Source organism: Oryctolagus cuniculus, chromosome 13 (assembly GCF_051225735.1).
Source record: "Oryctolagus cuniculus isolate XC-2025 breed Fujian yellow rabbit chromosome 13, ASM5122573v1, whole genome shotgun sequence".
NCBI lineage: Eukaryota > Metazoa > Chordata > Mammalia > Lagomorpha > Leporidae > Oryctolagus > Oryctolagus cuniculus.
Window position 1 is genome coordinate 70,161,366 of NC_142879.1, and position 25,252 is coordinate 70,186,617.

The 25,252-nt window shown below is 47.7% G+C and overlaps 1 protein-coding gene across 1 annotated transcript; it reads left to right on the forward strand.

Annotated features, from left to right (window-relative positions):
* Positions 1 to 1,828: 1,828 nt before the first annotated feature.
* On the forward strand, positions 1,829 to 24,231 carry LOC100344175 (phytanoyl-CoA dioxygenase, peroxisomal). Its single transcript, XM_089312336.1, has 9 exons — positions 1,829 to 2,048; positions 2,519 to 2,573; positions 4,806 to 4,916; positions 5,508 to 5,676; positions 8,952 to 9,033; positions 10,240 to 10,421; positions 14,073 to 14,222; positions 17,071 to 17,205; positions 23,923 to 24,231. The coding sequence occupies exons 1-9, from the start codon at positions 1,958 to 1,960 to the stop codon at positions 23,974 to 23,976; spliced, it is 1,029 nt and encodes a 342-aa protein (XP_089168462.1). The 5' UTR covers positions 1,829 to 1,957; the 3' UTR covers positions 23,977 to 24,231.
* Positions 24,232 to 25,252: the final 1,021 nt, after the last annotated feature.

The following is a 25,252-nucleotide window of genomic DNA, read 5'->3' on the forward strand; positions in this document are numbered from 1 at the left end:
AAGTGAGCCACGGTGCCGGCCCCCACTTCATTTATTTTTAATAAAGCTTTATTTATTTTATGTGAAAGTCAGAGTTGCACAGAGAGAAAGAGAGGCAGGGAGAGAGAGAGAGATTCTTCCATCTGCTGGTTCACTCCCCAAGTGGCTGCAACGGCCAGAGCTGGGCTGATCTGAAGCCAGGATCCTCCCAGGAGCTTCTTCCAAGTCTTCCACGTTGGTGCAGGGGCTCAAGGGCCTAGGCCATCTTCTACTGCTTTCCCAGGCCATACAGAGAGCTAGATTGGAAGTGGAGCTGCCAGGTCTCGAATTGGTTCCCATATGGGATGCCGGCACTGCAGGCAGCGGCTTTACCTGCTACCCACAGCACCGGCCCCAGATAAACACTACAGTTCCTGAAGATGCTTACTCAGGAAATGTCCAAGTAGTCCAAATTGCTGCTTAAGAATGCAAATAACATCAACCAAATGACCCCTTTATTTAAAAAATTGTTTTAATTCCCCATGGGTTCGTAAATGAACACATTTGTTTAAATTTTTTTTTTTAAGAAATGTCTTTGAGAGGAACAGGGAAGGAGAGTGTTCCCATTGGATGTTTCACTCCCCCAAATTCCCACAAAGGCATGGGTTGCGCTGGCTCAAGTCAGAAACTCAATCCAAGACTGCCACAGTCCAGATACCCAGTGTGGAGGGCAGGGACCCAACCACTGGGGCCGTCGCCGCCTCTCAGGAAGCTGGAGACAGGAGCTGACGCTGGGAATTGAACCCAGGCACGCCCATGTGGTATGCAGGCATCTGAACTCCTAGGCTCAACACCTGCCTCCAACAGAAATGGAAAGAAGGAAGGAAAGGAGGGAGGAAGGGAGGAAGGGAGGAAGGGAGGAGGGAGGGAGGGAGGGAAGGAGGAAAGGAAGGAAGGAAGGAAGGAAGGAAGGAAGGAGGGAGGGAGGGAGGGAAGGAAGGAAGGAAGGAAGGAAGGAAGGAAGGAAGGAAGGAAGGAAGGAAGGAAGGAAGGAAAAGAACATCCCTTGGAGTTTAAACAGATAAAGGACTATTGTAGACGTTCAAGGATTTTCTTCTTCTCGCGGTAACAATCATACATTGAAACATAATCTTAAAAAAATGTTTTAACAGAGCAGGGGCAGGGATCTTCACACACCTGCTCAACGAGGGCATTTGAGAGCAGCATAACCAGTGCAGGTCTAAGTAGGTGGGAAAGCAGTCACTGCCAGGCTCAGTGCGGGCGAGGTCTGAGCTCCAAGTAGGTGACAGGTGAGCCCCATTCATATTTTTAGTTAGTTTTTTTTTTTTTCTCTCTCTCTTCTTGCAGTTCCTACTGCTCACCAGGCGAGGGCGGTAGGGAGACACTAGTTGGTCGCTCCCCATCTGGTAGTTGCTCCTCCAAGGCTCAGCCTCTGAAGTGGGGCTCAAAAGCCAGGTGCGCCTCCGCGATCCCAGCCGGCCAGCAAAGGATCAGGATCTTGCACGCGGTGACCGGGGGCGGCGGAGGAGGTTAACAGGGAGTAGGGCAAGGAGCAGGCCCGAGGTCCTTCTAATACCTCGGGGACTCTGGGGGAGGAGGGGTCACAGGCCAAAGGGCTCAGGCGTGTGACTTGCACGGGTGAACCTTTGACTTTGCGTGCGCTCTGCAGTTAGTGGAAGGGAGCCACGTGGGGTTAAACGGATTGGGTCCCTTCTCCGCTCAGCCACGGGTCACTGGAGGGCCTCCGTCCAGTCCCTGGCCCCCAAGCCTGGGTGCTGCCGGGAGGACCCTCCCCCTTCCCCCGGTAGCCTGGAGGACGTCCCCGCAGCCCGGTGGCCCGGCCAGCCCACGCCGGGGCGGCGAACCAGGGATCCCTAGTGCCGCGCGAGTCCACGCCCCGGTCTTGGGCGGGGCCGCCCCGCCTCCGGTGCTGCCTGTAGAGTTAAGTCCGAGGCCATGGGGTCTCAGCGCTGCCACCATGGATCAGCTGCGCGCTGGCGCCCGCCTGAGGATCCTGCTGGGACACCTCGGCCACCCCTCGGCTGCGGCCATCATATCCTTGAGCCTGCGCGCGCTGCTCGGGCCCGGGCCCGGGGCGATAGCCTGCGTGCGCTTGTCCCCTCTAGGTCACTTTTCCCCCAGGGCGAGCCGGGCAGCGGGGAGGAGGCCGTGTCTCTGCTCCATCCTCCGTGCGCCCTTAGGGGCTCCGTTTCTTGCTTTGCGGTCTCGGGAGGTGATCCGGAGGAGGACTTTGCCATTTTCTCTGAGGCTGCCCAGAGCCCTGCTCACAAATGCCAAAGCGGGGGGTTCTTCATCTTCCGGCCACCTCCAGGGTCCTTGTGAAGATGAAGTGAGGTGGTAGAGGCCAAAGCGCCTTAGCCGCGGTGTGCACCTGTCCGAGGAGGAGTGAAGTCAGAGCTCCCGCGTCTGTTCAGGAAGATGCCTGTCTCGTGAGAACTGAACTAGCACGGAGGGCTATTTCTCGGAACGGCTGGCTCCTCGGTTTTACCTTATTTGCCTTAATTCACGTCCTAGGTAGCCCACTCCACTTCAGGGACAGCTTCCCCTGCCAGTTTCCAGCCTCAGCAATTCCAGTAAGTAGATCTAACTATGATTTTTTATTTTTTAAAAAGATTTATTTTATTTGAAACAGTTACACAGAGAGACAAGGAGACACAAAGAGAGAGGTCTTCCATCTGTTGGTTCACTCCCCAATTGGGCATAACAGCAAGACCTGTGCCGATTTGGAGCCAGGAGCTTCTTCGGGTCTCCCAAGAGGGTTCTGGGGCCAAGCACTTGGGCCATCTGCTACTACTTCCCCGGGCCATCAGCAGGCAGCTGGTTTGGAACTGGAGCTGCTGGTATTTGAACCGGTGCCTATATGGGATGCTGGTGTCACAGGCAGATGCTTAACCTACTATACATACCACAGCACCAGTCCCCCAGAACCAGTTCTAATCAGTAAAGTTGGGAAAATGTTTCACATGTTGACTTTAATTTTCTATATGTAAATTTCAGAAGGAAGGAACAGCATCAGAAACTACATAACTAATAACCCAGGCATGATATATATTACATTTAAATTAGCTTGTAGTTATATTGACATATTAGCTAGCTAGCATCTCTGGTGTAACTTAAGTCACTTTTGATAGAGAAACCTTTGACCTTCATAAATATTCTTCTTGTAATAAATATTATTAGCAATAATTCCAATTTTTAAATTGCTGGTTAAGATTTATACTTATTTATGGGATATGATGTTGTAATTTGATACATGTATGCAATATAAAATGATCAAATGGGTAATTAGTTTTTCTACAACTCAGATACCATTTCTTCTGCTCTACGTGGTATCAAGTGCATAATTAATTGTTCTAGAGTCCAGGTACCCTGCTGTGTTACAGAGCAGAAGGGCTCATGTCAAGGAGTGGGTTATGTAGCTTGAGTCTGTGGACATGCTGTGTACTTACTTGGATGTTGTCACTTTGATTACTTCTACGAATGCACCAACCAGAAAATTAAAAGTGTATTGGATTGTTTCCCATCTGAAAAACCACTTATATTCATTACACCAAAAATCTTATATACTCATCTATAATTCCATTACTGAAAGGCACTCACTCTTACAAATTATTTTGGATATATTTTTGCAGGTTTTAAACTTTTCTTCTAAGTTTTTATTGATGTATTTTCATTTTATCTGAAAGGGAGAGAGAGAGAGAGAGAAAGACAATGGCAAAAAAAAGAGAGAGCGAGCTACCACCCCCTGGTTCACTCTCCAGAGGAACACAGTAGTTGAGACTAGGCCGAGGCTGAAGCCAGGAGCCCAGAATTCCATCCAAGTCTCTGACGTGGGTGCAGGAATCCAAGCCGCTGAGCCATCATCTCTTGCCTCCCAGGATGCACATTAAGAGGAAGTTGGATCAGAGATGGAGTAGCCAAGACTCGAACCAGGCACTCAGGAATGGGATGTAGGTGTCTCAGGGGATGACTTACGCTGCTGCTCCAAACACCTGCCCCTGCATCTTCCCACAAGTAGTGTCTTGGCTTTACATCACGGTCCTCATATCGTATTAGAAGAAACATCATCCAAACTATCATATGCCCTTTATTTTTAATATTTATTTATTTGAAAGAGTTACACACAGAGAGAAGGAGAGGCAGAGAGGGAGAGAGAGAGAGGTCTTCTACCCACTGGTTCCCTCCCCAGTTGGCCACAATGGCCAGAGCTGTGCCAATCCAAAGCCAGGAGATTCCTCTGGATCTCCCACTTGCGTTGGTGCAGGGTCCCAAGGACTTGGGCCATTTTCCAGTTTTCCCAGTGCATAGCAGAGAGCTGGATCAGAGGTGGAGCAGCTGGGTCTCGAATTGGCATTCATATGAGATACCGGCACTACAGGCAGCGGCTTAACCCGCTACGCCACAGCACTGGCCCCATGCCCCTTTTTTTTTTTTAATGCTGGATTTGTAATCTATTGAGTGGATATACGGGGGTGTTCAAAAATCTGTGGAAAATCTAGACTGTGAAAATACTATGCATAGATTTCAAAAAAAATTCTTTGTACCTCAATAAACTTGTATTTTTACTCTATTTCCCTGAAACTTTTTGAAGTACCCTCATAATGTCGGTTAATTTTTCTTTTATTACTGCAGTTTTTTGGGGGGTTAATTATAGTTCATGCTTTTTAGGTTGTTTTAGATTAGTTCCATACAGTTAGGAACAGAAATAACAGATTGGAGAGTAGAGTATGAATATTTCTTAGGTTCTTGATACATGTTGTTTCCTTATAATTATAAAGATATTATGGAAATCTTTCCTTCTTTAGGTATACTCTGGATAATAATGTTCTAAGCCTAGAACAGAGAAAATTTTATGAAGAAAACGGGTATCTGGTCATTAAGAATCTGGTGTCGCATGCTGACATTCAGCGCTTCAGGTACGGTAGCACTGTTTGTTCGTTATGAACTGTGTGTTCTGTGGCATGAGGACCCGTGACAAGACCCACCTCTTCCTGATCCGTGTTTGCAGTGATTCACTTTGTTAGGAGCTGGGTATGAGCTCTGGGCTAGACTGAGGGCCGCGTCCTGGGCCATCTGCCTAGGTTTCCGCAACTCCGTGTCCCCTCCCTGCTACATTTCATCTGTGCAATGGCCATCGGGACAGTGCAGCCATCCCAGCGGCTAAGACTAAGTACAGTGACAAGTAAGGAAAACGTAGCAAGTGGGGGCTGGCACGCGGTGAACACGACTGGCCTGTGGCCATCATTTTTACCGTGCAACCAAAACCACAAAACGGTTTCCCTGCAGGTTTGTCAGCTGAGCAATGTTTTCATTGTGGTAGGGTGATCCCTGCCTGGTAGTAAGGAGGCCGGCATGTCTGAGGTGGCCGTGTCCACTCCCTGTCGCCAGGACTATTCTGTTGTGCAGTGAAACCCATCCTGGAGTCTGTAGGTCCCTCTGGCAGGGCGGGGCCGGACAGGTGCTGGGAGCTTGCCTTCATGACACCGTATGCAAATTTATTTTCCTAGGAGTGAGTTTGAAAGAATCTGCAGAAAGGAGGTGAGACCACCGGGCTTAATGGTGATGAAAGATGTGGCCATTGTGAAATCTGAGCAAAACCTGAGTGAGAAATCGGTTACCAAGATCCAGAACTTCCAGGAAGACGAGGAGCTCTTCAGATACTGCACCCTGCCCGAGGTCAGAGGCTCTGTGTGCTGGGCTTGTGTGTGGCTCACCGGGCTGTAAGCCTGCACCCCTGCCCCCAGATCTGCTGCCCCTGCCCCTTCCCGCATGTGGCTCTAAGTGCTGTAGTCCATAGCTGGAGGTGCTTTGGGCCTCCAGTGGGTATTTCGCGAGTTTTGGTTGGCACGCGTTGGCTTCTCCTGGGTGGGAGCCGGGGATGCCGCAGTAGCAGGGCTCAGCCATGCTACAGTGCCCAGAGCCAGAGCAGCCCCCTCCCCAGACAGAGAATGACCCCACCCGCAGCGCCAGGGATGGCAGCCTTGAGGAGCCGTGTGTCTGTTGAGAAGGAACAGAATTCTGGGTGAACGGGACACAGCCCTTCCAAGACAACGGGCGTGAAGTTCCTGAGGCTATGATTTGTAAACTCATGTATTTTTTTCTTTTCTGTTTTTTTTTTTTTTATAATATTTACTTGAGAGATAGAAGTTACAGACAGAGAGAGGGAGAGAGACAGAGGTCTTCCATCTGCCAGTTCCCTCCCCAAATAGCCTCAACAGCTGGAGCTGGGCGCATCTGAAGCTATGAGCTAGGAGCTTCTCGCGGGTCTTGCATGTGGGTGCCAGGGCCCAAGGGTTTGGGCCATCTTCCACTGCTTTCCCAGGCCATAGCAGAGAGCTGGATCGGAAGTGGAGCCTCTGAGCCTCTGAGCGAACCAGAACCCATATCGGATGCTGATTCTGTAGGCTGAAGCTTTACCCGCTACACCACAGCACTGGCCCCACGATGCGTTTGTTTTAAAAATTAGATTTCTTTTTTTTTTTTTTTTGAAGAAGAGTATTATTCTCTTTTTTGACAGGCCGAGTTAGACAGTGAGAGATGGAGAGACAGAGAGAAAGGTCTTCTTTTCGTTGGTTCACCCCCCCAAATGGCCGCTGCGGCCGCCGTGCTGCACTGATCAGAATCCAGGAGCCAGGTACTTCCTCCTGGTATCCCATGCGGGGGCAGGGCCCAAGCTATTGGGCCATACCCCACTGCCTTCCCGGGCCACAGCAGAGAGCTGGACTGGAAGAGGAGCAATAGGGACAGAATCCGGCGCCCCAACTGGGACTAGAACCTGGGGTACCGGTGCCGCAGGCAGAGGATTAGCCAAGTGAGCCATGGCACCAGCCAAGAGTATTATTCTTTAAGAGTAAACCGTATTTACAGAAAAGATCTAAGCAGTACACAAAGACATGAGGCAAAAAGGAGTGACCCCACCTCCCCAAAACCTCGCTCCCTGTTGAGTGTATGTGTCGGGTTTTCTCTCACTGGTACACCCCTTGCCTGTGTCGGGGATCAGGAACCTCCTGGCTGTCACCTTGTGTTTTTCACTTACAGTGGGTCCCTGTCATCCTCCCATAGCCCTCCGCATGGAGCCACCTGGTAACTTTCAAACTGCAGTATACCGGGGTCTTAGTTTCCGAGCCATTTGTTTGGAATGGCTTTGCAGGAGGCTTCCCAGGGAGTATAGGAATTATAAGCAGGTGCTGTTAGAGAGCTTGGTTCCCAGAGGTGGGCTGTACAGGGATGCCACCTGTGCCGTCATGTCCAGGTCCCAGACAGAGGACCGAGGGGAAGCGGCCCCCTGGACTGTCTTGCAGTCCTGTGCTGGAGATGGAACTCGGCTGCGGGATGGTGGGTGACAACTTGTGGTTGGCGAAACACTGCTGTGAATACCTTGGGTGAATATTGGCAGTTCCTGTAGCGCCCTCAGGGGGTACGAGTTACGTGAATGGTTACTTCTCTGTCCATGTGTTGGGAAGCATCACCAGCACATCGAACTCAACGATTTTCAGGAAGTTAGTACTCGGGATAAGATTTAGAAGGAAGCTGATGTAATAGAGGGAAGTGACTGGCTAAAGAACACTACGGAGGACACAGGGATGGTGGGGATGGCTCTCAGCAGTGGGGGTTTATACGCACCAGCCCAGGCAGGGGACGAAAATACCAGGCTTGGTGTAGACGGAACCATGAGGCCTGCCTCTCGAGCTGTTTGTACAAGTCAAGTGTTTCAGGCTGTAACTGCCAACATTCCCGACCTAGCAGAGATCAGGCTGTGAGGAGGAGTGGGCTCTGCCTCCTGTTTTGGAATCAGATCCGGCCACGCGTGAATGCCGTCTTCTTCCCTGATCTGACTTCTGAGTCTTGGGTTTATCTGTGCGGGACTTTTCATCTTCAGGGGTTCTTGTGAAAGATGGCATTAATTTTCAGGCATCGTGTAAGGCTTATTTGGCCTGATGTGTCATGGGCATTCAGTTGGGCGTCTGTGGCTGGGGTCCCTGTGTGGCGCAGCACCCAAATCCCAAGATCCTGGGACCAGTTCACCGCTCCTTGTCAGGTGCAGCTCACCCTTGGCAGTGCCACACAATGCTCCCAGGTCATGATTGAGTCAGTATCTTGATTCTCACGGGACCTCCAACTGCACAGGCACAGGACTTGCTTTTCTTGTCCACTGCTGCACGCCTGCTTCCTGTGACTGGGCCTGCTTCCCGCCTATGTGAAGACGTGGAAGGGAGGGCACACTGGTTGTGTAGTGTCCTCTGAGCCGCTGCCCTGCTCTGACCTGGCCGCTCCTGACAGCAGCGAATCCTGCTGGGCTCTTCCTTTCTTCTCTTACTGTCTGAGAGGCAGACTGATGGAGAAATCTCCACTCACAATTCTACTCCACAGATGCCCATAAGTGTCCAGGGCTGGGCCTGCCAAAGGTGGGCGCTGGAACTCAATCCAGGTCTCCCACGTGGGTGGCAAGAACCCAGCGACTTGAGCCATCAGCTGCTCCCTCCCAGCGTGGGCACAAGCAGGGAGCTGGAACTGGGCACAGAGCTGGGACTCAAACCCAGCTGCCGGGCCAGATGCTCCCCTTGGGCCCACTTAGGCAGGGTCGTTCTTGTGCAGGGTCTCCAAGAAGAAAAAGGAAGCCGTTTCTCCCTGGGCACTGTCTGTGGCTTTGGGTGGCAGAAGGGCTGGTCCTGGCCTTCTAGGCTGATACCTTACAGAAACGCACCCCTTTCTTGTAGAAGAGAAACAGGTTATATTCCCAGCTACTCAGACAAGCCTGCCCAATTCAACGGGTTGTAGATTTAGAGTGGTTTCCAGTTTCTGGATTTTCCGCAATGCTTTGTTCGCAGTGTTGTGAAATACTGACTGTTACCATCTTGCCTGTCATAGAGTAGTTGGCCTTGGCGCCACTGGTCTGTACTTCTGATTGCCCATGAAACTTTGTTCCTCCCCCTCCCCCTTATTTTTCTTAGATCTTGAAATATGTGGAGTGCTTCACCGGACCCAATATTATGGCCATGAACACAATGCTGATTAACAAACCTCCAGATGTTGGTAAAGGATTTTTCTTCTTATTATTTTAGATTGATTTATTCATTTGAAAGGCAGAGTTACAGATAGAGAGAGATCTTCCATCTGCTGGTTCACTCCCAAGATGTCTCCTAATAGCCAGCACTGGACCAAGCTGAAGCCAGGATCCTGGAGCTCCTCTGGGTCTCCCCTGATGGGTGGCAGGAGCCCAAGCACTTGGGCCATCTTCTGCTGATTCCCAGGCACATCAGAATGGAGCTGGATTGGAAGTGGAGCAGCCGGGACTTGAACCAGCGCTCATAAAGGATGCCAGCATTGTAGGTGGTACTTAACCAGCGGTGCCACCACAATGGCTCCAGGACTCTTCTTATTAAGGAGAACATAGAAAAAAATTGTTCAATTAAAATATGTGAGGTTGATGTTCTGACCTTGCTGGTGCAGAACTTCCAGGCTTCTGGCTCAGACTGGCTTTGCTCCTGCAGTTGTAGTGGCTGGTTCACTCCCCAAATGGCCACAATGACCAAAGCTGGGCTGATCCAAAGCCAGGAGCTTCTTCTGGGTCTCCCCTGGAAGTGCAGGGGCCCAAGGACTTGGGCCACAGTAAACTGCTTTCTCAGCCCATTGCACAGAGCAGGATCGGAAGTGGAGCAGCCAGGACTGAAACCCCCACCCATATGGGATGTGGCACTGCAGATGGCGACTTTACCCTCTATGCCACAGTGCCGGCCCCTCCCCATGTTGATTTGACATCCAGTTGGTTGCTTCTCTCTCGAGGTTGATTTTTCTGTAGTGTTGTTTCATTTGCCTGGGGATAGGTCATTTTTCCGGTTTTCCAGGCAAAGGATAAGGAATTCTGAGACTTGGACAAATGTCTTTTTAAGATATTAGATTTAATTTGATTATTTATTTAAAATTATAAATATTTATCTGAGAAGAAAAGAGTACAAGAAAGAGCCCATCTTCTGATTCACTCCCCAGATACTTGCAATGCCTGGGGCTGGGCCAGGAACTCAATCCCGGTACCCACCTGGGTGGCAGGAACTAAGGTACTTGAACCATCTTCACCCAGTGCCTTCCAGGGTGCAGAGTGGCAAGAAACTGGAGTTAGGAGCCAGGACTGAGTATCAAACCCAGGCATCTGAATTGGGATGCAGATGTCCTCACCAGTGTCTTAACCACGGGGCCTCTTGTCTGCCCTTGAACAGCTTTTAACAGCAGGTTCTCTTTCAGGCAAGAAGACGTCCCGTCATCCCTTGCACCAGGATCTGCACTTTTTCCCCTTCCGGCCCAGCAATCTCATTGTTTGTGCGTGGACCGCGATGGAGCACATTGACCGGAACAACGGTTGTCTGGTGGTGCTTCCCGGCACCCACAAAGGCCCCCTGAAGCCGCACGACTACCCGCAGTGGGAGGTAGGTCTGTCTAGGAGCCGAATTTCCTTCCCAGTTTTAAATTTCACTCAGCATCCATAAAGAGCATACAGGGGAGAGGGCACTGCCTTTCTTAGCCAAGCGCTGTCCCGAGACTTAGAAATGCGATCAGGGCCAGTTGCCGGATGTCAGACCAAACACCCAGTGTAGTTGTCCTTTGAACATGCATTTGAAAACCGGCCCAGGTGGGGAACTTGAGCAGGTGCTGTGGAGGGCCCGAGATGGCACGGCCTAATCGCAGAGGAAGACATAGCACTTCAGTCCTGGATGTGGGTGATACGTGCCCCCTGAGTCTGCTCACTGACCGTGGCTCTGAGAGCGGAGAAGAGGATGGGACCGTGTGCTGCAACTGCAGAGGCCATCGGGGCTCTGTGGAGGGCTGCGCCGGGGAGAATGGCTCAAGCAGGAGGCCTGGGTTAAAGGGCAGAGAGACAGAAAGAGAGAGAGAGACAGAGCTCTTCCACCTGCAGGTTCACTCCCCAAATGATCACAGCAGCCAGGGCTGCGCCAGGTCTCCCCCGTAGGCGGCAGGGACCCACACACTTGATACCTGCTGTGTCACAGGATGTGCGTCAGCAAGAAGCTGGGTCCAGAAGCCTAGGAACCAGGACTCAAACCGGGCATTCTGATGTGGCATGTGGGTTTCCCAGTCATCATCTTTGCCCCAAACTGAGCATATTTTGAATCTATAACATGATCACTTTGACACACACACACACACAACACAAACACACCCTTGTGCAATCCCTACCACAATCGAGATAAGCTCTCTCTCTCTCTCTTTTTTTTTTTTAAAGGCAGAGTGGACAGTGAGAGAGAGAGAGAGAGAGAAAGGTCTTTCTTTGCCATTGTATCACCCTCCAATGCGGCCGGCGCACCGCGCTGATCCGATGGCAGGAGCCAGGTGCTTCTCCTGGTCTCCCATGGGGTGCAGGGCCCAAGCACTTGGGCCATCCTCCACTGCACTCCCTGGCCACAGCAGAGAGCTGGCCTGGAAGAGGGGCAACCAGGACAGAATCTGGTGCCCCGACTGACCTAGAATCTGGTGTGCCGGTGCCGCAAGGCGAAGGATTAGCCTAGTGAGCTGCAGCGCTGGCGAGATAAGCTCTCTTAATCACAGGTAAACACTGAGTTACTTTCTGGCTTTGTGCATCCGTGCAGCTGTAGATGCTGGGGACTGTTAAGCTCCTTTAAGCCAACGAGTGGCGGCATCAGATCAGTCCTTGAGGAAGAATAGGCTGACACTCTGGCCCAGGATGCACTGGAGCTGTGGGCATCCAGAGCCAGAGGAACCAGAAGGAGACCATGAGCATTTGAAGCATAATATGAGGAGGTTGGGAAGGCCTGAGAGACGGTTGGGCTGGAAGAGCACCTGCGGCTGAGCAGGAAGTGGGGGTTGTGGGTCTTCAGAAATGAAGAACCTCTGAACGTTCGTCTCCGTTAGTTAGAATTCTTGCACGGATGATTAGTGTCACGTGAAAATATTTGAGTCTGATCCTGTTAGAAAAACTTGGAATTGTGAGATCATCCATGAAGTTCCAGTTTTGGTGAGAGTTAGTGCAAGTAAGCAGCAGGAGAGGCTCTGGATGCCTTAGGCCAGAGGGAACGTCTGTAGGACTCCAGGGCCAGGCTGGGGCTGTGCCCCTCTGCGGGGCTCAGAGTGGTGGCAGCTGCGGGGCTGGGGGGTCTGACTCACGGAGCCTGGGTCACATTTCCACCTGGACCAGAAGAGAAGGGCACTGGGTCAAGGTTCACCACTCTGCAGCAGGGAAGTGGGCGCAGACAGAGGCATGGGATTTGGGATCCCTTGGGAAGGGGAATGGGTGCTCCTGCCTCCATGCCCCCCAGTGACCCATGTAAACTCCCACACTGTGAACTTTATTGTCTTTCTCGCTGTCTGTCTTTCCTCTCTCCCTTCCTTCCCTCCTCCCTCTCTTTCCCTCGCTCTCTGTCTCTCTCCCTCCCTCTGTCCCTTCCTTCCTTCTCTTTTTCTTTCAGAGACAAACACAGCGCATGCATGCACTCCCATCTACTGGTTCACGCTTCCCAGAAACCCGCAGTGGCAGAGACCAAGGAGCTGGGAGCTCAGGCCAGGTCTCTCATGTGGGTGGCAGGAACCCAAGTAATTTTTTAAAATAGGAGCTTACAGCTTATTATTTTATTTATTTTTAAGATATTTTATTTATTTGAAAGGCAGAGTTACAGAGAGAGGTAGAGTTTGAGAGAGAGAGGTCTTCCATCCACTGGTTGACTCCCCAGATGTCCAAAACGGCCAAAGCTGTGCAGATCCGAAGTCAGGAGCCAGGAGCTTCTTCTGGGTCTCCCATGTGGGTGCAGGGGCCCAAGGACTTGGGCCACCTTCCACTGCTTTCCCAGTCCATATCAGAGAGCTGGTCGGAAGAGGAGCAGCTGGGACTAGAACCAGCGCCCATATGGATTGCGGGTTTTAGCACTTCAGGCCAAGGCTTTAACCCACTGTGCCATAGCACCGGCCCCAGGAACCCAAGTACTTGACCCATCACCTGCTGCCTCCCAGGGTCTGCATTAGTAGGAAGCTGGAGGCGGGTATGGAACTCAGGCCCCTCATGTGGAGTGCAGGCATCTACACAGCTAAGCCAAACACACACCCTGAGGCTTGCAAGCTTTACATGCTTCTCACTTGAGTTTCTGCAATAAAGATGTAACCCATTACCTAAAGCGATAACTTGCTTTGGAAACAGTTTTAAACAAACACCAAATGTATTCTTTTGGTTTTTTTTCTTACTAAGGACATGACATAAATGCTTTTGAGCAAAAAGTAAATAAAGTACAAATTGAGCATTTCCACCCTGCCCCTATTTCAGAAGGACTGGCTTCTCAGAGACGCGGCCCTGTAATGGAGAAGAATGTTCGCGAGCTCTGGGAGAGGACACTGCTGGCAAAGACTGTTACAGAGTCAGCTGGCAGGGTCAGGAGGAGGGCGGGAAGGGTGACCCCTGTACTGATCCAAAAGGCAAAGCCCGTCTGAGGCTTCCTGTTTGACTCAGTCATGAAATTTCAAAGATTTTAATACCAACACATGACTTCTCAAACCAGACACCTGAGAGGCTTTTGCGTATGGAAAAATTTGGCTTTCTTTATTTTTTTAAAATAATTATTTATTTATTTTAAAGGCAGAGATACACACATACACACACACACACACACACACACACAGTGAGAGAGGGAAAGAGAGGGAGAGAGAGCAAGAGAGCGCTTCCATCTGCTGGTTCCCTCCCCTAATGGCTGCAAGGGCTGGGGTTGGGCCAAGCTAATGCCTGGAGCTTCTTCCTGGTCTCCCACATTGGTGCAGGCACCCAGGCACTTGCGCCATCTTCTGTTGCCTCCCCAGGCACATTAGCAGGAAGCTGGATTGGAAGTGGAGCAGCCAGGACTTGAACTGGCGCCCACATGGGATGCCAGCAATATAGGCAAAAGCTCAACCCATATACCACAGTGCTGGCCCCTGAAAACTTTTCCAAGACTCTGATTCAGATGTCTCTTTCTCTTGGAAGAACAGAGAGCGCCCCTGCTCCCGTGGTGAGCCGTTGAACAAGTTTTTACTGATGCTGCTGCTTCCTCGCGTTTAGCTGTGTCTTCTCTTGTGTGTCGCAGGGAGGAGTTAACATAATGTACCACGGGATCCAGGACTACGAGAAGAACAACGCCCGCGTGCACCTTGTGATGGAGAAGGGGGACACAGTTTTCTTTCATCCTTTGCTCATCCATGGATCCGGGCGGAACAGAACCCAAGGCTTCCGGAAGGTATGCGTTCACGTTGCTGCAGCTCTCAGAGATGATGAGTTAGAAACAAAAATTTTAAGATATATGAAAATGTGAAGGGTGTGCGAGTTTTAACTAAACTGGACTTTAGTACAGTTTGTTTACCAGGAAATCAATTTCTGGGCCTTGTGCCTTTTTGGCTCTTATCAGTGAGAAGCCAGAGAACCTCAGGATCCTAATCATGTGGATATTGACTACTGACACATGAACGTGCTCGGGATGGCTTCTTCTGGGGCTAAAATGTGGAATTTAGATGCTTGTGTAGATGATAACTGGAGGGAACTTCATGTTAATATTACTGCTGGGAAAACAGTATTGATCCAATACACGTTGTATTGATTCTGAATTGATTGCCCTGAAGCCAGAACGAACAGCAGCCATATATATATATATATATATATATATATATATATATATATCTTTTTTAATCCCTTGGCCTTAGAAGGTTTTAATTTCATTGCTTGCATTCAAAAGGGAATGAGGATCCTCACACACCCCAGATGGTTGACTTCTTGGTCTCACAGACTGACAGTCCCGTGGGTGCACATTCTCCCAGGATAACATGCTGTCCACACCCAATACTGGAGCTCCTTTGGGGCCCAGTGGGGCTTTCCAGTTCATGATGCTGTTCCCACCAATCCCTGAAGCCTCTCTGAGGCCAAAGGTCAGGGGTCACATTTCATGTTCCATCCATTCATTTTCTTCCCCGGGCTCCGTAGGGCCCAGATTAGGCTGAGGCAAGTTGAGGCAGCCTCCCAAGCGGCAAAATTTAAGGGGATGAGGCCAGTGCTGTGGTGTAGTAGACTAAGCCTCTGCTTGTGGTGCTGGCATCCGATATGGCTGCTGGTTCGTGTCCCAGCTGCTCCTCTTCCAATCCAGAGTCTGCTATGGCTGGGAAAGCAGTGGAAGATGGCCCAAGTGCTTGGGTCCCTCCACCCACATGGGAGACCCGGATGAGGATCCTGGCTTTGGCCTGGCCCAGCTCTGGCCATTGTGGTCATTTGGGGAGTGAACCAGCGGATGGAGGACCTTTCACTCTCTCTGTCTCTGTACTTGACCTCTCAAAAAAAAAAAAAAATAACACTTAAAAAAATTGAGAGGATTCCAATAAAACCTCAGCAATCAAGGTCCCTTACATTTTTCCCAAGTCACAATGAACACAAACAACCCATCCTGTGCAACAATGCCAGAATCTTAAATAGAAGATGGGATTGGACTCTGCACTCACACAGCCCTCCGAGCCACTGGAGTGAGGAGGTGCAGGGACAGTTATGCAAATGTCGCTGTGGGTTTTACTAGATGACTGTGCAGTGTTCCTCCAGGATGTTTTCAGTAGCCTTAATGCCCTGGAAAAATATTAATCATCATGACATAACAATGTGAATGCCAGCGCACACATGTTTGCCTTTGCCTGGGGCTCTGCTGTGGCTACACGGGGGCTCACCTAAGGAAACGGAGTTTGGCACTCCACTCTCTGGAAGCTCCATGTGTTGGGGAAAGTAGTAAGTCCTCCTTCAGGGTGCAGTCACCTTAAGATATCTGACCTGTGGCAAAGACAGTGAGTTTTAATGTTGCTTTGCCACTTAGGTCTGTGTATAAGTTTTTCTAGAACGGGAAGAACCACATAACTTAAGCCTTTGCCTTGAAGGAAACAGCGGCCTTGGCCTTGAAGTGTTCCCTCTGATTTGCGAGGAGGTGGGCATGGGTTTTCTTTCCACGGTGTCTTTTGTTTTCATGCTTGCCATCAGAATACTAACCCTCCCAAATTTGGCAGGGGGACTAGCCTTGGAACTAAGAAGATGACGGGCAACTTGGGATACCTGGTTTTGTGAGGCTTAGGAAAATCCCATGGCAAAGTTCTCTCACCTAGGGGATTGTGTTTCCTGTCCCCTCTATACCTTTTCTTTTCTTAAAGATGTATTTTTTATTTGAAAGGCAGAGTGACAGAGAAAGAGAGAGAGAGAGAGAGAGAGAGAGAGAGAGAGAGAATCTTTGATGCACTGGTTCACTCCTCAAATGGCTGCAATAGCCAGAGCTGGGCCAGGCTGAAAGCAGAATCCTGGAAGTCTGTGTGGGGCAAGGACCCAAGTGCTTTCCCAGGCACACTGCCAGGGAGCTGGATTGAAAGTGGAGCAGCCTCCCTTGAAGTTGAACTCTGATATGGAATATGGGTGTCTGCCTCCCCCTCTTCCCCCATCTACACCTTTCAATTTATTTTTTTTATGTTTTTATTTATTGATTTGAGAGGCGGAGTTATGGTGAGAGGCAGAGAGAGAGAGAGAGAGAGAGAGAGAGGTCTTCCATCCACTGGTACACTCCCCAATTGGCTGCAATGGCCAGAGCTGGGCTGATCTGAAGCCAGGAGCCAGGACCTTCTTCCAAGTCTCCCACATGGGTGCAGGGGACCAAGTAATTAAGCCACCTTCTACTACCTTCCCAGGCCATAGGAGAGCTGGATTGGAAGAGGAGCAGCCAGGACACGAACCAGTGCCCATATGGGATGCCGGTGATGTAGGCAAAGGCTTAGTTCACTATGCCACAGCACCAGCCCCCCATCTACACCTTTTAAAAAACAATGATCGGCTCAGCTGCCTCAGTTATCACACCTGGTTAAAAACCATTTGTAAATTTTCAGTTAGGCTTTAACTGGGGTCCTGGGAGAGGGAAGGATATGAGCTACAGAGAGACTGATTTTGTGTCCCATGGAGCAGGCTTCCAGTGTAGAAACCCACCCTGTCTGAAATAATTGGCTGGGTAAGAGAAGGCCTCCCTGCCTGGTTGGTTGCTGGCAGCAATGGGATGTGTTTCTCAGTTTCACCACTCTCCACAGGCAATTGCCTGCCATTACGCCAGTGCTGACTGCCACTACATTGATGTGGAAGGCACCAGCCAAGAAAACATTGCGAAGGAAGTTATAGGAATGGCGGCTAAATTCCACGTCCCTGAGGACACCATGGACTTCAAGGTACGCTTGTGAAAAATAAGGTACAGGTGTCAGGTGTGTTTTCAGATGCTTCACGGTTCTCCCACCCAGTTTAATTCTGGGAGGTGCAGAGTGCACTGCTGAGCCACACTGAGAGTGGCAGTGGCCTTTCCGGCTGCACCTGCTTCCCCCTGCAGGGGACCCGGGCACCTGCAGCTGCAGCTCTGTGTCTTGCGGAGGTCCCACAGTGCGAGGTCAGACCTGTTGCACACAGCACAGACAAGAACAAAAGTAGGAAGCAGATTTCGGTGAGATAAAATGAAGCACCAAATGCTACCTTCTGAAGGCAGAGCAGGGAGGTCCAAGTTCGGGATGGCCATCACAGGCCTCCAGTATCACCACAGAATCGTGCATTTGGCCATTAGCGAAGCCAGTGAGGCTGCCAGAGAGCAATGCCCAAGCACATGTTCCTTTTGGTAAACTTGCCTCTGGGGTTTGAGGAGAGGCGCAGCTTGCGTAAAGCAGGGGTAAAGATCAGGAACATTTACTGAGTAGGGCCATGAAACAGTGCTGCATATGCTCTCTTAGTGGACACACATCACGCGTACATCATCATTTTTAGCTAGTGGATATTCTGCTGAAGACCAGTAGACAGATTATCAGTCAAGGCAAATAACTAAACGTGGTGACCTTAGTTCCTATAATATGTGCATTTTATCTGCTCTTGTTATTTAATTTGTAATAGATAATGACAAGTGCAATCGCAAATGCTTCCTAGGGAGACGGGCTATCACAGGGACTCTGGGCTGCTGAGTGTGCTGTAGGACACTGCCTGCCAAGGCAGCCACCAGCCGTTGCCAGTCACCTTCTGAAGTAGCTTCCCGGCATGAGAATCTTCTTCCTTCATTACCTGCAAGTGTGACCCCAGCTGACATGTCTTGCCTTGGCATTTTTCCCTCTAAATCTTGTCCCTTGCCTTTTGTTCAGTCCTTAAAATGCCTCACACAGATAACCTAATCTGTCCACTGGGACTTCTGTCTGACACCCTGAATTTTAACATAGGATAAACACAGATGCAGTCAGCTCTGCTTAATTGTAAGTTCTGCGTCTGTAGATCAATCATCCAAAGTATAAAAGACAAGAGGAAACATTTGAAAAAATATTCCACTTGTCCCAAATATGTACAGACTTGTTCCTTATTAACGAGCAGACAGTCAAAGCTACCAGTGACCAGCAGACAAATTGTCTGTGTCATTAGTCCCTGAATGATCCAGAACAACTGTTTACATAGCATAGTCATTGTACTAATATTATGAAGACTCTAAAGATGACTTGAAGTAGGCAGGAGGATGTGCACAGGTTAGATCAGGTTTTATACACTACTTGATACTCAGATGGGGGACTGGAGCAGCCTCAGATGTTGGTATTCCCTGGGGGTCCTGGAACCAGTGCCCTGAAGATATGATGAGGTCCAGCTGCACATATGTTTGAATTCAGCAAGGCTGTGCTGAATAAATACCTCCTATATTTAATTGAGTTATCGAGCAGGTCATTGTTCCTCAGGCTTACTGAGAATGGCAGTGCTAATTGTTGTGATCTGCTCTATAATTCTTTGTGAGGTATCAAAGCACGTTCACGTCCATTCTCCTGTTTTCTTCTCCCACACTGAAAGGAGCAGTCAGCACAGCTCCATGCTGTGTAGGAGAACATGAGTCCCAGTGGTTGGTGCAAGTTCCCTAAGCAACATAAGATTTCAGAGGTCTAATCCTAAAACCATCCTTTCCACCATATCTTTTGCCCAGAAATAAATAATAAACAAGGAGTTCTAAATTGTGTCATCAAAAAACAAAGGAAAAAAAGCAACAAACAAATTAGTAACCCAAGACACTGGTTTTCCCTGTCAGGATGTAATCAGGAGTAGAATGTTCTAGATGGCTCAAGCAGTCAGCATAAAGGGCGGCAGGGAAGTGCAGAGGAAACTCTTCAGGAACTGGCGATGTTACGAGACATTCCCTGCAGTTAGCAGGTGCATCACCTCAGCCAGGGCTGGCGATGTGGGCCCCCACTGACTTAGTGTGGTGGCACTATTTTAGATATTAGATTAATTGGAGTCTCAGAACATGGTTTCCTTACTAACCAGTGTAGCAATAACGGGGAAATTTTCCCCCTATTTATCCCAATGTAGATGGTGAGTAGGCAAATAGAAGTGTTTCATAAACTCCTTCTGTTTTGAAAAATGTCTATTGAAGTCCTTGGCCCATCTCTTAAGTGGGTTGTTGGTTTTGTTTTTGTGGAGTTTCTTGATCTCTTTGTAGATTCTGGTTATTAACCCTTTATCTGTTGCATAGTTTGCAAATATTTTTTCCCATTCTGTCGGTTGTCTCTTCACTCTCCTGACTGTTTCTTTTGCAGTACAGAAACTTCTCAATTTGATGCAATCCCAATAGTTGATTTTGGCTTTGACTGTCTGTGCCTCCCGGGTCTTTTCCAGAAATTCTTTGCCTGTGCCAATATCTTGAAGGGTTTCTCCAATGTTCTCTAATAACTTAATGGTGTCAGGACGAAGATTTAGGTCTTTAATCCACGTTGAGTGGATTTTTGTGTAAGGTGTAAGGTAGGGGTCTTGCTTCATGATTCTGCACGTGGAAATCCAGTTTTCCCAGCACCATTTATTGAATAGACTGTCCTTGCTCCAGGAATTGGTTTTAGATCCTTGATCAAATATAAGTTGGCTGTAGATGTTTGGGTTGATTTCTGGTGTTTCAATTCTGTTCCATTGGTCTATCCATCTGTTTCTGTACCAGTACCATGCTGTTTTGATTACAACTGCCCTGTAGTATGTCCTGAAGTCTGGTATTGTGATGCCTCCAGCTTTGTTTTTGTTGTACAAGATTGCTTTAGCTATTCGAGGTCTCTTGTGCCTCCATATGAATTTCAGCATCATTTTTTCTAGATCTGCGAAGAATGTCTTTGGTATCTTGATTGGGATTGCATTGAATCTATAAATTGCTTTTGGGAGAATGGACATTTTGATGATGTTGATTCTTCCAATCCATGAGCATGGAAGATTTTTCCATTTTTTGGTATCCTCTTCTATTTCTTTCTTTAAGGTTTTGTAATTTTCATCGTAGAGAAATACCCACCCCCAGAAATCTTATTTTAACCCTGTACTTGATGTTGCAAGCTTTCCCATTTAAGCGGACCTTCTTATTTTTTTTAACTTTTATTTAATGAATATAAATTTCCAAAGTACGATTTATGGATCACAATGGCTTCCCCCCCATACCGTCCCTCCCACCCACAACCCTCCCCTTTCCCACTCCCTCTCCCCTTCCATTCACATCAAGATTCATTTTCGATTATCTTAATATACAGAAGATCAGCTTAGTATACATTAAGTAAGGATTTCAACAGTTTGCTCCCACACAGAAACATAAAGTGAAAAATAATAGATGATTTTTTTTAAATGATGATGAAATCAGATCAGACCTATTGTCATGTTTAATCCCAGTGAGAGTCAAGTTGGGAATTGATAATTTCCTTTTTTTTTTTTTTACAGAAGATCAGTTTAGTATGCATTAAGTAAAGATTTCAACAGTTTGCACCCCCATAGAAACACAAAGTGAAATATATTGTTTGAGTACTCATTATAGCATTAATTCTCAATGCACAGCACATTAAGGACAGAGATACTACATGAGGAGTAAGTGCACAGTGACTCCTGTTGTTGACTTTACCAATTGACACTCCTGTTTATGGCATCAGTAATCTCCCTATGCTCCAGTCATGAGTTTCCAAGGCTATGGAAGCCCTCTGAGTTCTCCGACTCTTATCTTGTTTAGACAAGGTCATAGTCAAAGTGGAGGTTCTCTCCTCCCTTCAGAGAAAGGTAGCTCCTTCTTTGATGACCTGTTCTTTCCACTGGGATCTCACTCACAGAGATCTTTTGCCAGAGTGTCTTGGCTTTCCATGCCTGAAATACTCTCATGGGCTTTTCAGCCAGATCCGAATGCCTTTAGGGCTGATTCTGAGGCCAGAGTGCAAAGCTGGAGGCATCACAATACCAGATTTCAGGACATACTACAGGGCAGTTGTAATCAAAACAGCATGGTACTGGTACAGAAACAGATGGATAGACCAATGGAACAGAATTGAAACACCAGAAATCAACCCAAACATATACAACCAACTTATATTTGATCACGGATCTAAAACTAATTCCTGGAGCAAGGACAGTCTATTCAATAAATGGTGTGGGGAAAATTGGATTTCCATGTGCAGAATCATGAAGCAAGACCCCTACCTTACACCTTACACAAAGATCCACTCAACATGGATTAAAGACCTAAATCTACGACCTGACACCATCAAGTTACTAGAGAACATTGGAGAAACCCTTCAAGATATTGGCACAGGCAAAGAATTTCTGGAAAAGACCCGGGAGGCACAGGCAGTCAAAGCCAAAATCAACTATTGGGATTGCATCAAATTGAGAAGTTTCTGTACTGCAAAAGAGACAGGAGAGTGAAGAGACAACCAACAGAATGGGAAAAAATATTTGCAAACTATGCAACAGACAAAGGGTTAATAACCAGAATCTACAGAGATCAAGAAACTCCACAAAAACAAAACCAACAACCCACTTAAGAGATGGGCCAAGGACCTCAATAGACATTTTTCAAAAGAGGAAATCCAAATGGCCAACAGGCACATGAAAAAATGTTCAAGGTCACTAGCAATCAGGGAAATGCAAATCAAAACCACAATGAGGTTTCACCTCACCCCGGTTAGAATGGCTCACATACAGAAATCTACCAACAACAGATGCTGGCGAGGATGTGGGGAAAAAGGGACACTAACCCACTGTTGGTGGGAATGCAAACTGGTCAAGCCACTATGGAAATCAGTCTGGAGATTCCTCAGAAACCTGAATATAACCCTACCGTTCGACCCAGCCATCCCACTCCTTGGAATTTACCCAAAGGAGTTTAAATTGATAAACAAAAAAGCGGTCTGCACCCTAATGTTTATTGCAGCACAATTCACAATAGCCAAGACCTGGAACCAACCTAAATGCCCATCAACGGTAGACTGGATAAAGAAATTATGGGATACGTATTCTTTAGAGTACTATACCGCAGTAAGAAACAACGAAATCCAGTCATTTGCAACAAAATGGAAGAATCTGGAACACATCATGCTGAGTGAAGTAAGCCAGTCCCAAAGGGACAAATACCATATGTTCTCCCTGATCGGTGACAACTGACTCAACACCAAAAAGGAAACCTCCTGAAGTGAAATGGACACTATGAGAAATGGTGACTTGATCAGCATAGCTCTGACTGCTAATGGACAACTTAATACATTATCCCTCATAGTATTTTTTTTTGTCTGTTCTACTTAATATGACTGGTTTAATTCTGTAATTATCACACAGTTATTCTTAAGTGTTGAAAATTAACCGAAATGTGATCCCTGTTAAACATAAGAGTGGGAATAAGAGAGGGAAGAGATGTATAATTTGGGACATGCTCGGGCTGACTTGCCCCAATTGGTAGAGTTGGAAACATACCAGGGGATTCCAATTCAATCCCATCAAGGTGGCATGTGCCAATGCCATCTCACTACTCCAAGTGATCAATTTCAGTTCACAATTGATCATAATGAAAGGACTAAGAGTCAAAGGGAGCACATAAACAAGTCTAGTATCTGCTAACACCAACTGATAGAATAAATAAAGGGGAGAGTGATCCAACATGGGAAGTGAGATACTCAGCAGACTCATAGAATGGCGGATGTCCTAAATAGCACTCTGGCCTCAGAATCAGCCCTAAAGGCACTCAGATCTGGCTGAAAAGCCCATGAGAGTATTTCAGGCATGGAAAGCCAAGACACTCTGGCAAAAAGATCTCTGTGAGTGAGATCCCAGTGGAAAGAACAGGTCTTCAAAGAGGGAGGTGCCTTTCTCTGAAGGGAGGAGAGAACCTCCACTTTGACTATGACCTTGTCTAAACAAGATAAGAGTCGGAGAACTCAAGGGGCTTCCATAGCCTTGGAAACTCATAACTGGTGCATAGGGAGATTACTGATGCCATAAACAGGAGTGTCAATTTGTAAAGTCAACAACAGGAGTCACTGTGCACTTACTCCTCATGTAGGATCTCTGTCCTTAACGTGCTGTACACTGAGGCTTAATGCTATAACGAGTACTCAAACAGTATATTTCACTTTGTGTTTCTATGGGGGTGCAAACGACTGAAATCTTTACTTAATGTACACTAAACTGATCTTCTGTAAAAAAAAAAAAAAAAAAAAAAAAAAAAAAAAGAAAGAAATTTTCAATTCCCAACTTGACTCTCACTGGGATTAAACATGACAATAGGTCTGATCTGATTTCATCATCATTTTAAAAAAAATCATCTATTATTTTTCACTTTATGTTTCTGTGTGGGAGCAAACTGTTGAAATACTTACTTAAGGTATACTAAGCTGATCTTCTGTATATTAAGATAATCGAAAATGAATCTTGATGTGAATGGAAGGGGAGAGGGAGTGGGAAAGGGGAGGGTTGTTGGTGGGAGGGACGGTATGGGGGGGGAAGCCATTGTAACCCATGAGTCGTACTTTGGAAATTTATATTCATTAAATAAAAGATAAAAAAAAAATAAAAAAAAAAAATAAAAAAAAAAGAATCCAAATCTAAAAAAAAAAAATAAATAAATAAATAAATAAACTCCTTCTGTTTGGCCTTATTTCCAGGATGTTTGGATATTTCGAAGTCGACTTGTGAAGGGGGAACGAGTCAACCTTTGAAACCACCCTTCGCTAAAACTCTCCTACAGGAACCCAAAACAAAACCAGGTGTCAGAAGAAAACCCTTCCCTTGTGATGGTGTCATCTGTGCTATCACTCGTTAACAAAATCACAAACCATGGCTCAGGTACTTAATTGCATACAGTTAATTCTGCAGTGCAATGAGGGTGTGGTGATGGAAGTAAAAACAGTAAAACTGAAATAGTATTGTCTCAAGGAAAATCATCTGGGGTTACAACAAGATTAATAAAGATAGTTGACATATAATTTCAGTGTGTGAAGTCGGTTATTTCGTTCAGTTGCTGAAATGAATGCTTTGGAACTCAGGAAGAGCTGAGGTTTGCATTTCTGTCCTGATAAACCCACAGCCTACCAATTTCCTGTCGTGACAGATGCTTCTCCAACTGAGAACACCATATAACACATTGACCTTTTATGAATGGTGTAAGGAGGGCATGATGACATCACAGTAAGGGTGAACATCCAGGCTCTGACACAGGCCTCCTTGCACAACTTCCTCAACCCAACTGTTCTCCTTAAGAAACCCAGCTGGTATTTCTGTTCTTTTAAAAATTAGTTTATTCATCTGAGAGGCAGAGTTACAGACAGGGATCTTCTGTCTGTAAGGGAGAGACAGAGAGATCTTCTATCCACAATTTACTCCCTACGTGGCCGAAGCCAGGAGCCAGGAGCATCTTCTGGGTCTCCCACGTGAGTGCAGGGGCCCAAGCACTTGGGCCATCTTCCACTGCTTTCCCAAGCCATGAGCAGGGAGATGGATTGGAAGTAGAGCAGCCAGGACTTGAACCAGCATCCACATGGGATGCCGGCACTGCAGGTAGAGGCTTAGCCTACTATTGCCACAGCGCCAGCCCCTATTTCTGATCTTTTCCTCTGTTCAGATTGTGTGTTCTGTTGGGCAGGGCAGTTGAAAGCCTGAGCATTTATGAATGAAACACCACTTCCTTCATGGTACAGAGAAAGTTTTAGGTACTTTTGCCTGGATTGGAAGTATCCATGGACTGGAGAGGACTTCACCACAGCACCATATTTCTGGACCAGTGGAGGGCAGCAAGGAAACACAGTCTTGATTTTTAAAATTGTAGTTAGGACTTTAGTGAGAAAAAATACAGAGTTGCTTTCTTGCCATTCTGCTAAGCAGAAATGTCCCTAAATCTAGCATCACCTTTCTCATTGGTTTCTTTGTAGGGACACCTTGTTTAGGACTTGTTCCAGCTGGAAACCAGGCTTGCCAAGGGACTCCTGGGGAGGATCT

Coding starts and splice junctions, on each gene's coding strand:
- LOC100344175 (XM_089312336.1), top strand. CDS start 1,958: ATGGATCAGCTGCGCGCTGGCGCCCGCCTGAGGATCCTGCTGGGACAC. Junction 2,574..4,805: donor TTCCAGCCTCAGCAATTCCA/GTAAGTAGATCT, acceptor TTCCTTCTTTAG/GTATACTCTGGATAATAATG. Junction 17,206..23,922: donor AGGACACCATGGACTTCAAG/GTACGCTTGTGA, acceptor CCTTATTTCCAG/GATGTTTGGATATTTCGAAG.